Source organism: Salvia splendens, chromosome 2, assembly GCF_004379255.2.
Source record: "Salvia splendens isolate huo1 chromosome 2, SspV2, whole genome shotgun sequence".
Lineage (NCBI taxonomy): Eukaryota > Viridiplantae > Streptophyta > Magnoliopsida > Lamiales > Lamiaceae > Salvia > Salvia splendens.
Genome location: NC_056033.1, coordinates 2,401,380 through 2,416,264, shown reverse-complemented (window position 1 = coordinate 2,416,264; position 14,885 = coordinate 2,401,380). Strand labels below are relative to the sequence as shown.

General features: G+C 38.0%; 4 protein-coding genes across 4 annotated transcripts; 3 read left to right on the top strand and 1 right to left on the bottom strand.

Moving 5' to 3' along the window:
• The first annotated feature begins 3,168 nt into the window (after nucleotides 1-3,168).
• LOC121771555 lies at nucleotides 3,169-3,897 on the top strand. Its single transcript, XM_042168371.1, has 2 exons — nucleotides 3,169-3,347; nucleotides 3,433-3,897. The coding sequence occupies exons 1-2, from the start codon at nucleotides 3,243-3,245 to the stop codon at nucleotides 3,814-3,816; spliced, it is 489 nt and encodes a 162-aa protein (XP_042024305.1). The 5' UTR covers nucleotides 3,169-3,242; the 3' UTR covers nucleotides 3,817-3,897.
• A 1,833-nt stretch (nucleotides 3,898-5,730) lies between these two features.
• LOC121783030 (epoxide hydrolase A-like) lies at nucleotides 5,731-7,941 on the top strand. Its single transcript, XM_042181069.1, has 3 exons — nucleotides 5,731-6,331; nucleotides 6,831-7,063; nucleotides 7,484-7,941. Exons 1-3 carry the CDS (start codon nucleotides 5,855-5,857, stop codon nucleotides 7,755-7,757), a joined length of 984 nt encoding a protein of 327 aa, XP_042037003.1. The 5' UTR covers nucleotides 5,731-5,854; the 3' UTR covers nucleotides 7,758-7,941.
• Nucleotides 7,942-8,580: 639 nt separating this feature from the next.
• LOC121783040 (epoxide hydrolase A-like) lies at nucleotides 8,581-10,870 on the top strand. The gene is made up of 3 exons (XM_042181078.1): nucleotides 8,581-9,124; nucleotides 9,924-10,153; nucleotides 10,457-10,870. Exons 1-3 carry the CDS (start codon nucleotides 8,648-8,650, stop codon nucleotides 10,701-10,703), a joined length of 954 nt encoding a protein of 317 aa, XP_042037012.1. The 5' UTR covers nucleotides 8,581-8,647; the 3' UTR covers nucleotides 10,704-10,870.
• A 249-nt stretch (nucleotides 10,871-11,119) lies between these two features.
• Nucleotides 11,120-14,494, bottom strand: LOC121759317 (lipoamide acyltransferase component of branched-chain alpha-keto acid dehydrogenase complex, mitochondrial-like). The gene is made up of 8 exons (XM_042154859.1): nucleotides 14,136-14,494; nucleotides 13,453-13,599; nucleotides 13,128-13,253; nucleotides 12,558-12,949; nucleotides 12,106-12,353; nucleotides 11,865-11,953; nucleotides 11,551-11,778; nucleotides 11,120-11,459 (listed from the first exon to the last, which is right to left on the bottom strand). The coding sequence occupies exons 1-8, from the start codon at nucleotides 14,337-14,339 to the stop codon at nucleotides 11,346-11,348; spliced, it is 1,548 nt and encodes a 515-aa protein (XP_042010793.1). The 5' UTR covers nucleotides 14,340-14,494; the 3' UTR covers nucleotides 11,120-11,345.
• Between the last annotated feature and the right edge of the window lie 391 nt (nucleotides 14,495-14,885).

The following is a 14,885-nucleotide window of genomic DNA, read 5'->3' as shown; positions in this document are numbered from 1 at the left end:
TTTTTTGCGTGTCATAAATTCAAGTAACCTTATTTGAATCATTAAAGAAAACTTTAAAAAAAAGAGCATAAAACCAGATAAAAATATTTAAAATCATGAATGTAAAATAATAGTGTAGATTTCAAAATTCATTTTTTACCCGTCATTCATAATTGTAATTACAAAAACAATATTGTATATTAACAAAATAAATATGTTATGAGTGTATTTAAATACACATCTAAAAATTGTAGTTACTTTATGGCTTTAATTGTTGTCTAACATCGAGATTCGATAATTAGCTACTACACTGGAACTCATTAATCCTATTTATTCCATCATCAAATTAAAGATGATAAAATGTAAACACTTCTCATCATATACTTTTGTCAATTAAATAAAGGGATTAATAAATCAAATAGATTCCATGATGTATTACCATATATTTCGAATATATTCATATATCACCTTCACAGTTCACCTAAGTACGATGCGTTATATAAATCTCAGTTATACCATTTATAATTTATTAAATTATCAAAATTTTATTATTCTACCATAATTAATCTAGCTTATGCTTATTTCTAAACATGACTCATGTTAGACGTATATAGTAGTAGTATCTCTCAGCATGCACATAACAATCTTGCTCTACTTTTTGAAGGTTTTCTACTTTTCTACATAAGAAGACTAAAGGCCCAAAATGGTCCCTAACATTTGACGTTTTTTTGATTTTGGTCCAAAACATTATCTTTTGGATTTTTCGGTCCCTCACATTTGAAATCGGGCCATTTTTAGTCCTAAATTGACGGAATTGGTTAAAATTGACGGAATGTCACAGTCAAAATTGACGGACCACATTAATAGTTATAACTATAGTTTATTAAGGCTAATACCTAATTAACCTAATTAATCTAAAACTTAAAAATGTAAAATTTAAACATGAAAAAAAAAATTCTTCGAACAAAACCCTTCTTCAACACTTCGATCTTTGAACAAAATTTCCCTTATCAAATTCCAGTTCGAATACCAGCTGAGATGGAGGGAGATAAATACCAGCTGCTTTATCCATTTCAATTCCCAGAGATTATCCATTCACCTCGATCTTTGAACAAAATTTCCCATCTTTAAATCGCCACCCTTATCAAATTCCAGTTCGAATTCCCGGAAATTTTGCCAAAAATCCATCATGATGGGCCACCAAAACCACCAGGATCACCAATCCAAGGTCTTCTACGAGCTCTCCGCTCTAGTCTTGAACATCATTCGCTCGCCGCCCACCGCCGACCACCACTCTCCGCGGCAGAGGTGGGACGCCATCTCCTTCCAGAGCATGACGCCGGCGGGATTCGCCTCCCTGCTCCTCGGGATCTCGCTCTCGCTCATGCTCTGTGGATCGGTCAGGTTTTACTTAGGTTTTATGTTGATGCCTTGGGTTCTTGGATTGGTTGTGTTCTTGTATTTTGTGGGGATTGTTTCCAGCATTTCGATGATTGGGAGAGCCATTCTCTGTCATAATCCCGCGCCTCCTTCGCCCACCAAGGAGATTCCTTGTGACTATTGCTGCCAATTTTGCTCCGATTTTGGTTCAAGATTCAATTAGGTTACTTGATGTTCTTCCGATTTGGGGGATTTAAAAAATCGAATTTTAAAAAAAGTTAATCCGGTCAAAATTAATTTTAATCGCGTTGACTGTGACATTCCGTCAATTTTAACCAATTCCGTCAATTTAGGACTAAAAATGGCCCGATTTCAAATGTGAGGGACCGAAAAATCCAAAAGATAATGTTTTGGACCAAAATAAAAAAAACGTCAAATGTTAGGGACCATTTTGGGACTTTAGTCACATAAGAAATCTCACTATATATATATATATATACCTATTTTCTTCAAGCTTTTGTGCATGCACATTGAGCAGTTCATGTTGCACAACCTGCAACAAAATTTGTACCTCGAATGAGATTGTTTTCCAGCAATACATCAAAAGAGAACACATCAAACATACCTCCAACACTCTGTTCTTGTTTGTGAGCTTAAACTCCACTTTCCTCCATTTCTGAGCATTGCTCAACCTACACATTTCGAAATGGAAACAAGACTTCTTCTTCTCAATCACTTTTCGTGTCGTGCATTTGTGAAACAAAACGAAGAGATTGGAACGTGATACAACCTTAATCATGCATTCATCGTAAGACATGATATATATCCAGTCTAAAGCCTTTCTTGAATAGAATTTTGCATAATCTTCAACCATGGCCTCTTCAATAATCTTTCTCCCATGGGATTTTTCCATCCTATCAGCATTTCCTTCAAGAGATCATTGCTCTCTTTTCCCCTAAGAGACGGCAATACCTGCATGTTCGTTCGCGCACACAAAAGTTCAAAATACAAACGCATTTCTGTGTACATAGACTTGCCTTTCGCGAAAAGTCATGGTTCACCTCAGAAGAGATGTAGTCCTCGAACGTTTTCTTGCATTGGTCGTAGTGTTTGTCGACCTTAGGGCATAAATTGTTCGGAGAAGCTACACGATACACAACTCTGATTTGCTCTAGTTAAGAAAACACACACATGGAGGAATTTGGAAGTAGAGTTGAACCTCAATTGCAACTTCATAATTCTGAACATTACTAAAATGATCATTCAACAAATCATTTTATACCTCAACTTGAGGAAAATCTCAACCTTTATTAGATTATTCATTAGTCATCTTGCTACTAATTTACCAAAATGGTCATCTAAATCTAAAGTAAGACTAAGACTCCCAAAAGGTCAAAAAGAACTCCAAGAAACACAAAATAAATTAGAAATCACAAGATTATAGAACCAATTAATTCCACATAACTTATACTAACATGAAATCCGAACTAAACATGAATTTTCAATTTCTAGCCACGAGTTCAGGCTATAACTGAAAAACGTAGTTCATGGATGCATTTTCCCCGAAGGACGACACCTTCAAGACCTTGCTCTCGTTCGACCCATCGCCCTCAGTGCCACGTCACTGGAAAATGTCATTTGTGGGGATTGGTGCAATGGTCTTTGTGGGGACCAATTTGTAACAATTCATATGACATACTGTAATACATAATTACTGAACTCACTTGCAATGTCTGTAACATTTAATAAAGCAATGATATGGTTAGGTCAATTTGTACAAGAAGTCCACTACAAAATTGTGTACATCTATTTACTAGGGCTTCTCTCATTGTGAAGCTACAAACACTTCATATCACTCCCAAAGCTTGAAACATAGCAAAAAAATGGACATTTTCGCCACAAAATCAATGCCCAACAAATCCCCAATTTTCCCCATTCCTCAACACTTCACCGACTACGGCTTTGAACCCCAAATCGACTACTTTCAGGTTTCTCACAAAAAAAATCACTCAACCCATAAAAAAAATCCAATCTTTAATCCGAATAACAAAATGGTTTGAATTTATTTTGCAGGTTTTGGAAGAAGCTCGAAAGCACAAGAGGGAATCCATAGACGTCCATTTCAAGCTGCAGAAGCCCATTTCCAGAGACGAATCGTCGAAGAAGATCAAGAAGAGCAAGAAGCGGTGGTGGCGCAACGCCCTCCTCTTCTTCAGGTTTCCCAAACGGGCGCCTCCCTCCGCCGCCGCCGCTGATCACGAGGGCCGACGCCGCATTGGGTCGATGTCGGGCCCGATTTACGTCACCGACAGCAGGAGCGGCGCCTCCACGCCTTACAGACCGGGCCCGCTCGTGAAGGGTGGGGATGGCATCCCGTATTTCAGTCTCCGGGAGCTGAATGCGGCGGCTGGGCGCCGGATTTCTGCGGCGGAGACGCCCATTTATTTGGTCAGGTGATGGGCTGAGTTGGCCGCTTTTGGCGCTTTTTGTTTGAATGGAAATTTTTTAGTTTTCCTATGTATAGACCCTTTCAAGAAATGTGACTTTGTTATTTTTATCTATCAAAATCGAAAAAGTTAGAAAATGAAAGAAATGTGATTGAATCGTGTCAGCTATGATGATGAATGATGATGTAGTTGTTCACCTTGTGGGGAATGTGCCTACAAACTTGTTAGGTATATTTGGGCTTTCCTCATATTTCATGGCTAGTTAAGACTTAAGAGGTGCAGTATACTGTATGCGAGAGGGTTACTCAATCGTGCTCTAGCCCGTAATAAATAAGTGGGTTGAATAAGTCAGTGGAATATGAGTCTTACTCGGTTTATTAATAAAAATATGAATGTAATAAGTTAGTGGAATGTGAGGCATATTTACCATTTATGGTAAAGTGACATAAAACTCGGACTAATCAAAATAGTAAAATAAGACTTAGTAAATAAAAAATGACATGGACTTAGATGTGCAATTATGCGACTAAAATTGACATGGCAATTGGATCATATGATGGGCCCAACCCAAGAAGAGACACATGTTAGATCTTGATAATTTAGTGTCCCTCGTCTACCACGTGGTTACATTAATTACTAGGCATTGATGAATATATTCAATGCGAGATATTTTACAATAAATATATGCTCACTTCAATAACAATTTCCTCTTGTTCAATTATTATTTAGATATATTAGCACATACAATTTGGAAATTCAATGAGATTATACACGATTTTTTTAATAAAAAAATATGTGAATTTTTATTTAGTAACTGATTTTGCTGATAAAATTCAACTATCCCCAAATTCTTATTTGGAAAAATGAAAACCCAAATCAACAATTTTTATAACCAAAACCACGCCATTTTAAAAATATAGTATATTTACACTCATTGGATTGCCAAATCTCATAAAGAGACCCTAAATGGAAATAAAAAAAATTACCAAACTCATTTTACTCCATCCGTCCTACCGAAGATAATCCACTTTTATTTTTGATTTGTCCCAAGTTCAATCAAGATGACAAAATACTAAAAACAGAAACAATTTTTATATTTACTTCATTCATTCTCTCTTACTTTACTCTCCACACTTAACATATAAAATAAATTATATAAAGCGTTGCACAAGGAATTGGTCATCATCCTTCGGACGGAAGGACTACTTGGTTACTCGCGAGTTCAAGATTTGAAGAGCTATAAAAATGAAAGTTAAAAAGTACTCATACATTAATGGGCTAGAAAAACTCAATTTCTTCGCCCCAATAGAAGCACATCATTAATGGGCTTGGGCCTTCAGAAGGTCAATTAAATCAATATATATTCTTGAAAAAACCTCGTTTATATAAATAATTGATTAAACCTCGAATTAATCAATTTTTTTGATCACCACGTGATAAAGTTTCGGCCTAGAAGATGATTGAATAAACTTATTCTAAATTGCTTATTATTCCCTCGAAGAATTTATTTTTTAAATCTCATATCTATGTTATTTTAGTAAATACAGAGTTGATTCAGCATTGTAGAAGTTTCGAAATTCTCATGCTTAATGTTAAAAGCAAACGTTTCATTCCTCTGAAGGAGAGAATTCCGTTAGTATGATCTTTTTCTGTACTTTTTTTTCTTTGAAAACCACTCTTTCACATAGTGTACTTTGCGATTAACATATAGTATTACTTTTATGTACACACTATACATTGTTGTATATTTTTATTTTTAATTCTATTTTTTAACTTGTCTTTCCTACGCTGTAAATTTATACCTTATCTCACGAGTAACGTAGAAGAGGCATGTTAAAACTCTTAAATCTTTCCCAATAAAGTATAAGTTTACACATAAGCAAAGAATATATTCCTATCGTGTATCACACTTCCAAAAGGTTAAAGGTATGAATCAACCATCAGTTTTAAACCTTAATTATTGGTGATTAAGAAACCATAATCAGTAATCCCACCTCCATATTTAGAAGCGATTTATAGCCTCACCCCCAAATCCCCAAACGCCAAAAATGGAACAAATCGAGCACAAATCCCTAAACCTCAACGGGCTCAACATGCACGTGGCAGAAGCGGGCCAGGGCCCGACCATCCTCTTCCTCCACGGCTTCCCGGAATGTTGGTACACGTGGCGCCACCAGCTGCCCTTCTTCGCCGCCCACGGCTACCGCGCGGTGGCGCCGGATCTCCGCGGCTACGCCGACACCACCGGCGCGCCGGCCAGCGATCCGGCCAAGTTCACCACGCTGCACGTGGTCGGGGACCTGGTGGCGCTCATCGACGCGGTGGCGCCGCCGGGGGAGAAGGTGTTCGTGGTGGGCCACGATTGGGGGGCGATTATCGCCTGGGCCCTCTGCTTGTACCGGCCCGATAAGGTTCGGGCTTTGGTCAATATGAGCGTCGCTTTCAGCCGCCGAAACCCGATTAAGAAGCCCATTGAGACGTTGCGCAACTTTTATGGAGATGAATATTATATTATCAGATTCCAGGTTTTTGCCCCTTTTTTATTAATTAAATTAAGTTACGTTACCTATGACTTTAATTCTATTAATTTTGGAAAAGATTAATTTTTTCAAATTAAAAACTAAATCTTTCACATCAAACTTTTTTTACTGATAATAATTTAGAATATAATTGGGACAATTTAGTGAGAAATAGTAAGAAATGATCAAATCAATTTATTTAGTGACAATGTAAACACAATTTATTTAGTTTATCTTTGTTTTCATTCTATATTAAAAGTTACACATTACACATTTTGGGCTGATTTTTTTATAGATGAGAGGCATAATCACATGTACTGCAAGAATCCTAACGTCAACAAGGTTTTTTCTTATGTGCAAATACATTGAGATTGAGAAATTATACATAGTAAACAATTGCATATAACAAATGGTATGCTCACAATTTTTGTAACCATACATGATTGTCTTGGATAATAGTAGTATTTTTTTTGTGATTAGTGTTTGTTGCTTTGATCTCTTGCAGGAACCAGGGCAGATTGAACATGAATTTGCCCAAATAGGAACAAAAAATGTCTTAAAAAACATCCTAACATACCGAAAACCGGACCCGCTTCTACTTCCTAAGGGCAAGGCATTCCCGGATGCTCCGATCATTTTACCGGCATGGCTCTCCGAGGAAGATGTTGATTACTATGCTAGCAAATACGACGCTGCCGGCTTCACCGGAGCTCTGAACTACTACCGAGCCCTCGACATGTTAGTCTTCTTTTTTACTTTTGTTTACTTGAAGTGTGTTTGGTTTAGCTAGTTCTGGTTTGTGTGTTTGCTTGATTAATTCTTAAGTTATGTTGTGAAGTAATGAGAAGTCGAGCTAGCTAAGAGTGTTATTGTTCAAGATATTGGTTGAAATGGCATCGATCATTCAAAATATGTGCTGTGTTTTCCGATTCATAGTGGTCGAAATGCTTAGCGGTTATTATGTCCAAACCGGACCGGCGCCTGTCATGTTTTATCATAATAACCACTAAGAATTTTGCGAACCATGAACAGATAGTTTTGCCAATCCACTTATTGATCTGATTTTGAAAACATTGAATTTGTGTCAGACTTTGAGTCTGGAACGAGGTTTGATAAAAGTTAGAATCTTGAGTGTGTTTTTTTCTCTTTGATATGTAGAAATTGGGAGCTAACAGCGCCATGGAGGGGATCGAAAATCCAAGTTCCGGTGAAATTCCTGGTCGGAGATCTTGACCTGACCTACCATGCTACCAGTGCAAAGGACTACATTAACAAAGGGGGGTTCAAGCAGGATTGCCCTTTGTTGAAGGAGGTGGTTGTGATGGAAGGTGTTGGTCATTTTATCCATGAAGAGAAGTCTGATGAAGTTAATCAACATATTCTTTCCTTCTTCAAGAGCTCATCATCTTCTTCCTTCTGCTCTGCATTGTGAGGGTTTCATTGTGTGGATATGTTGAAACAAAATACTAGTATGTGACTTTTAATTAAGTTTTATGTGTGCATATGTTGTGTACGTGTGGAAAAAAGGTCTGAGATTTGAATAAATTATGCTATGTTGAGGACCTGAGGTTATGTAGAAGATAATATTAATATTTTAAAAAAAACTCATTGAATAATGAAGTGCAGTCCAATTAATTAATAGTTTCCACTTGTACTAATGAATTAGAGAAGAGAAATTTTAATTTCAAAACTTAATAATGTAGTAGTATTTTTATTCATCACACTAAGTCTAGTTCTATTGTAGCTAGGACATATTTTATGTAGCAAAAGCACTATTTTTAGTGTGTGTTTACTTTTCCTGGGCTTTTGAGGGGGGAAACCATACTGCAATATCGATAGGCCGGTGGAGATGGAGTACTAGTATAAAATAAACAAAATATGATACTAAAATATTATTTTTGGTCATTTTTTATTGCATAATTCTAAAATAGATGAGATTAATCTGTTCAGACCACTGTATGAAAATATGTCCATTTCCTGATTTCTTAATTATTTTTCCCGCATAGGTAAACAATGGGAATGCGACATATGAATACTGCCAAACATTAGGTAATCAATAATGTCAACATTAGCTCTACGTTGATTTCAATATCATTTTGAATAAAATGACACTATCATCAATACTTTCATATAATAACCCATCAAATCAAACAATCCTATCATTAATTTTAACATTAATAATTTTATTAAATATTATTTATCAGAGTTATTTTATACACAAAATCCTCGAGAATTTTATATTTATACTACCACTCGTTTTATTATTGAATAAGCTTGTCAACATCTGTTGAACCGAGTTAGGTAAGAAATCAAAGAAGAAAAATGTCGAAAATCGAGCACAAATCGGTTCCCGTCAACGGGCTGCAGATGCACGTGGCGGAGACGGGGGAGGGGCCGGTCGTCCTCTTCATCCACGGCTTCCCGGAGCTCTGGTACTCGTGGCGCCACCAGATGCAGTTCGTGGCGGCGCACGGCTACCGCGCGGTGGCGCCGGATATGCGGGGCTACGGCGATACCACGGGCGCGCCGCTTGAGGAGCCGTCGAAGTTCACCGTAATGCACCTGGTGGGGGACCTGATCGCGCTGCTGGACGCGGTGGCGCCGGGTGAAGAGAAGGTGTTTGTGGTTGGGCATGACTGGGGCGCCTACGTGGCTTGGCACCTGGCTATGTACAGGCCTGACAGAGTCAGGGCTTTGGTCAATCTCAGTGTGCCGTTTATTCCCAGGAACCCTGAGATGAATCCCGTTGACTCGTTTCGGAAATTGTATGGTGATGATCACTACATCTGCAGGTTTCAGGTTGGTTCACAATTGTGTCCTACTTAGTTTAATTTGAGCGATTTCAGTTACTTTGTTCTTGAACCTTTGGTGGGGAAAATACATTAATTTGGTGAATGGTCATTTTTTTCAGCAAAGATGTGATTTTGGGGGAAGATTTGTGGTTGGTTTGGATCTTGAATTTCTGTTAGGACTACTAGAATATTTTGCTTTGACTTGTATTTCGTGGTGCTTGTATTCAATTTTTTTGGTTGTAGTGTGCTTGGATGATTGGATTGGAGGTTTTCTAGATTCTAGAATTTGCTATGACGAGGTGGTGAGTGGTGATTTTTTCCACTAAAGATGCGATTTTGGGGGAAGATTCGTGGTTGGTTTGGATCTTGAATTACAGTGAGGAAATCAGCAAGATTTGAATTTTGATCACTTGCTTTAATTGCAAAATCAGTATTTTTTTTGTAATAGAATATAACAATTTGCTTCTTTTTATAAGGTGTAGCTCCTTGTATTCCATTTTTTCGGCTATTGATTGGATTATACAACCTTGATTTATGCTTGGAATTAAATTCGAGATTTTTGAATCGATATGATTTTGAGTTAAAGACTTGGTGAAGAAGGGCCATAGGGTTGTCTTATTGCCACAGGTTCCTACGGCTACCTTGTTAGATCCTTTGATTTCTTGAGAACATTTTTTTTATTTAGGATGCAAAGTGTAGATTGAAAATGAAGCTATGTACAAGCACTTTTGTCTTATGTATATAAATGTAGGACCTAAATATAAACAGATACTTAAGTTTAGAGATATATTCTTGTAATTTTGCAGGAACCTGGTGATATAGAAGCTGTGTTTGAGAAGGTTGGCACCAAGGAGGTTCTCAAGAACGTGCTTGCATATCGCGATCCTGCTCCACTTTACTTCCCTAAGAGCAAAGGATTTATCTACTCCTTTGATAGAGCACCTTGGTTAACGGAGCAGGATCTTGACTATTATGTCAGCAGATTCGAGAAGACTGGTTTCACCGGAGGAGTGAATTACTATCGTGTGTCTGGCTTGTGAGTATTACCTTGTCTCTTCATATGGTGTTGCTTTGAACTTTTAGGCAGTGAAATCTAACTTAGCCACGCTCGAGCTTTATTTACCGAATACTATGAGGCTCATGAGTTTATTCGAGCATAATCGGTTGTAGTTGATTTTTCTAAATTTAGATGTAAATTTGTATATTCATTCTTTCCTTTGTGTAAATTCATTTATTAAGAAGAATATAAATATATACACTAATTCATCACTTTATCGATTTATAGCCTTATCTGAACTGATACCTAATTCTACTTGCTTTTGTGGCTGCTATATTGCAGAAACTGGGAACTGAACGCTCCATGGTCCGGAGCCGGAGTAACGGTGCCAACAAAGTTTATCACCGGGGAATACGACCTCGTCTATCACACTCACGGGACCAAAGATTTCATACACGGGGGCGGGTTCAAGAAATTTGTGCCACTGTTGGAGGACGTCGTCGTGGTCGAAGGTGCTGCGCACTTTGTCAATCAAGAAAGGCCAGATGAGGTCAACGAACATATACTTGCTTTCATCAAGCAGTTCTAAAACAATCAATGAAATTGCACGAGGCTGAATGTATAAAACTTCTTCCTCTTCCCTTAATAAACGGATGAATAAATGTAGCATTTGTTGTGCAAAAGAGCTGGTGATTTGTTGTGTCATTCATATGAATCTTACTAGTCGATATTGAATAAATGTGGTATTCATTCCAATCCTTTCTTATTGTAGATTTGTGCTAGTAGGGCTGCTAAAGGCCGGTTTCGACCAACCGAAAACCCGAACCCTATAGATTATTTGGTTATCGAATTAACCGAGAACCGAATCTCAAGTGGTCTAATTCTGAGCACAACGGATAAACAAACCTCTCTCATTTGCAAGAACATGTTAGGAGCATAATTTACTAGCACCTAATGTAGACGAATCAACGCGATAATAATGAGAAGCAGCAGTCTGAGAGTAGATTAAGGAATGCAGTTTCTGTGGCTATAAATTAACGAGCATTGAGTTGTAAGACAATTTTAGTTTCGTTCGTTCTTTTTCTTTGAAAAGCAAAAGGAGTCGCATTACAGTTTTCTTTATTTCTTCTTGTAAACGCCACTTCTCGTGTTGTGTTTCGTACGCGTTGTTTCATCTTCAGGCGACGACCTCAGGCATCCACACATCCTCAGCGACGCAGGCGGGCACAGATCATTTTGTGTGAAGCATCAGGAGCTCGGGTTTCTCAATGAATTGCTTCCACTCGTTGCAGAACTTTGCCACAGTTGCACCATCAAGAACTCTGTGATCAGAGCCTATGTTTACCTGAGGAAGAGGCAGCAGATTAGAATTTTAACCGTTTGACAGATCTTGATTCGACAGACTGTCAAGAATGAATTTTTTCTAGCTGACTTACCGTCATAATCGAAGCGGGATACACGTTCCCGTCTTCGCCATACTGTGGAACTTTCTGGATTCTTCCAATGGCGATAATGGAAACTTCGGGAGCATTGATGAGGGGGGAGCCGAATTTCCCTCCAATTGCACCGATGTTGCTTAAGGTGATAGTGCCACGCGATATGTCATCAGAACTGAGCTTGTTAGCCAGAGCCAACTCTTGCAGCCGCGCCAGCTCCTTTGTGATCTGGTTGATGATAGAAATAAGTGCAAACGATCCGAATAAAGAGCAATAGCAATCATGGCGAGGAAAAAGAACTCGACACAAGTTACCTCGAAGATGGAGAGAGACTGAACTTTCTTAATGTTAGGTACTACTAGACCGTGTGGAGTAGCCATCGCAATTCCGATGTTGTGGGATCCTTTCGACATAAAAAAGTATCACACGATTACTGAAAACTCTCCTCTTTACTCAAATCTATAACTAAACAAGACTATCCATAAGCTCGAGCATCACACTTAACAACATCAAATCGCCTGCTGAAATAATAGCCTGTGTTCCGAGTGGACATACCTTTGAGAGTCACCTCTTGCGATTCGTCACTAAAGCAACTATTAAGCATGGGATATTTGCTCAATGCCAGCGAAAGAGACTTTATCAAAACGGGGAGGAAAGTGTGCTTAACGCCTGCATCAGAATTCGCTCTTTGGAAGGATGCTTTGAGCTCGACGAGGGAATTGCAGTTTATCTCATCCACATAATGGAAATGTGGAATTTTCACAGCTAACGTCATTGCTTTGACCATAGCACGCTGAAATCCCCTACAAGAGGAAAACACTCGAGCTTCTAAGAAGACGTGGAAAATTAAAAAAAAAAACCAAGAATCAGAAGCAGTAGTTTGATGGTTCAATATTCATACTATTCATTACTTTAAATTTGGGAAGGACATGGATATCAATGGATATGTTCTCGATCACCTAGTTGAATGCCATAAAAGATAATTAGTTAACCGATACGAGCTATACCTCAGAGGGATAGTCTGGTCTTCATACTCCCAGCCATATGTCGAAGAAATACTCGGGATGATCTGATCTCCTTCAAGATTTTGGTTGGCAGAAGCTGAGGTTTCGTTCAGAACACCTCCACGCGCAGCATAAGCAAGGATATCCTCTTTCAACACTCTTCCCTCTTTCCCGGTTCCACGAACATCTTCAATATTTACACCATATTGCTTTGCAAGATTACGAACAGCAGGCGTGGACATCACACCGCCAACCTTTGGTTTACTGAGGCCCGAACCAGCATCTTCTGGTTTACTTACATCGGGAACTTGTGCCTTGATAACTTCCAATATTTCAGAAGGCTGACTAAACAGGGCATCTTCGTCAACAACCATCTTCAAAAGAGTTTCTCCAACCTACAGAATATTAGAAAACTACATAAATATTGTAAGGAAAGAAAAACATGCTTCTGGTATGCTTCCCGAGGCATAGAATACAGCAAGCCTGCAAACTACGAGCCTATTATTGAACACCGGTAAAGCATAGATGATCAGATTCACCAAAGAAACTTCCACATTAAACTCCTACTGTTACCTTTACAATATCGCCGGGGACATGAACAACCTTTGAAACTCTTCCTTTGTAACGACTGGTGATCTCTATCGTTGCTTTGTCACTCTGAACTTCACAAAGTGGTTGGAATTCTTCGACTTGCTCACCCTGCGAGCGATTCAATATCTTTAAATTTTAAACAAATATTATAACTTGAACACACACACACATATGAATCACAATAAGAGAAAAATCACATTATATTAAACAGGTAAAACCCCACCAATAAAATTGAATCCTAAACAAAGCCAGAAGTTTTCAAATTTCCACCGGAGCATCAAACGAGCAAGGAAGATGATCCACTCACCTCCTGAACGAACCATTTAAGAAGTTCGCATTCCGCAATTCCTTCACCAGTCTGCGCCAAAGGCACATCTACCACACCATTGAAAGGGACATCGGCCATAGTTTGAGTTGTAAATCTACACCTACTAATCCCAATTGGTATGCTCCACTGCAAACAATAAGGAATAAACATAACATTCAACTAAAGAATCTTGATCTCACAACCACCAAAACTTAACAACAAAACACAGTATAATCTCAATCGCCAAACAAACAAGCTTACAACCTCCAAACCTCCATGTATCCACATCAAAAAAAAGCCAAAAAGTTCCAGATTTCATCATATTTGAGCAGAAAATAGACAAATCAAAGGAATAATCTAAAAAAGGCAAGCAAGAATCTTCACAAATCTTGATCAGCCGCATAAATATTCTTGCAACTTAAAGCCTCTCTAATCCACACACACACACACACACACTGTGCTATAAAAAGGAAAACAAATTCGCAAGCCTGCAAACTCATTCTAGAACTCAATCATTCGCTGCTAATGCCCCATGCAGTTAATCAGAAGCAAATCCACTATTTTTTTCCTTTCCTCGATCAAGCAACAACTTTTAGCAATTCAATAATCGCTTTATTTTGAGGGAAGTTACCAATTTAAAAGCTAATTGTATTTAATCTTATAGAAACTCAACCAAAACTTACAGAGCTTTCTGGGCAACGATTCTTCGATGAAAACAACATTTTGGGCTTCTTAAAAATGTCATCTTGAGCTCGAATCGCAGAAACCAGCTCCGAATCAGCGGCGGCGCTGGAGGCCCTCGACGGCGGAGCGGTGGCGGAGGAAACAAATCGCCACCACTGGCTCAAACTCCGCGGATTTTTTTGATGAAATTGTCGACAAATCATACTTACTTAGTTCGATTAATTGTATGAACTGGATAAGTTGTCGGATTTCCTTGATGGATTTTGGAATGCTTGCAAATAATTGTTTGCACTGATTATGTATGCAATTCGAATTAGTTAACTAATTCAATAGGACTCAAGTGTTAGTAACTTTTTATATTTTATTTTATGCTGTTTACTGATAATTTGTACATTTATATATTTCTTCAATACTCAAAGTAATTCAAATTCTAAATAATTAACTAATACTGGTATTATTATTTCTTTATAAAGTGGAAAGAGACAATAAAAGAGAGAAATTATGTTGAAAAAGGATTTTCTTTTTCCCTAATAAATGTTTTAGGTGATCTCCTCCTCAAAATACACGTTTCTTTCTTCTTTATCCAAATAACGTTTTGGGCGCTTTCCAACAATTTAGTTTCGTAGTCCTTTTGGATTCTTCTTTTTCAGTAAAAGTTAGTAAAATAAATTTAATTGCCTTCACATCCCAATCAATAATCATCCAATTATATATCATCTCAAAATTTTAATTATTCCCCACTCCATAAT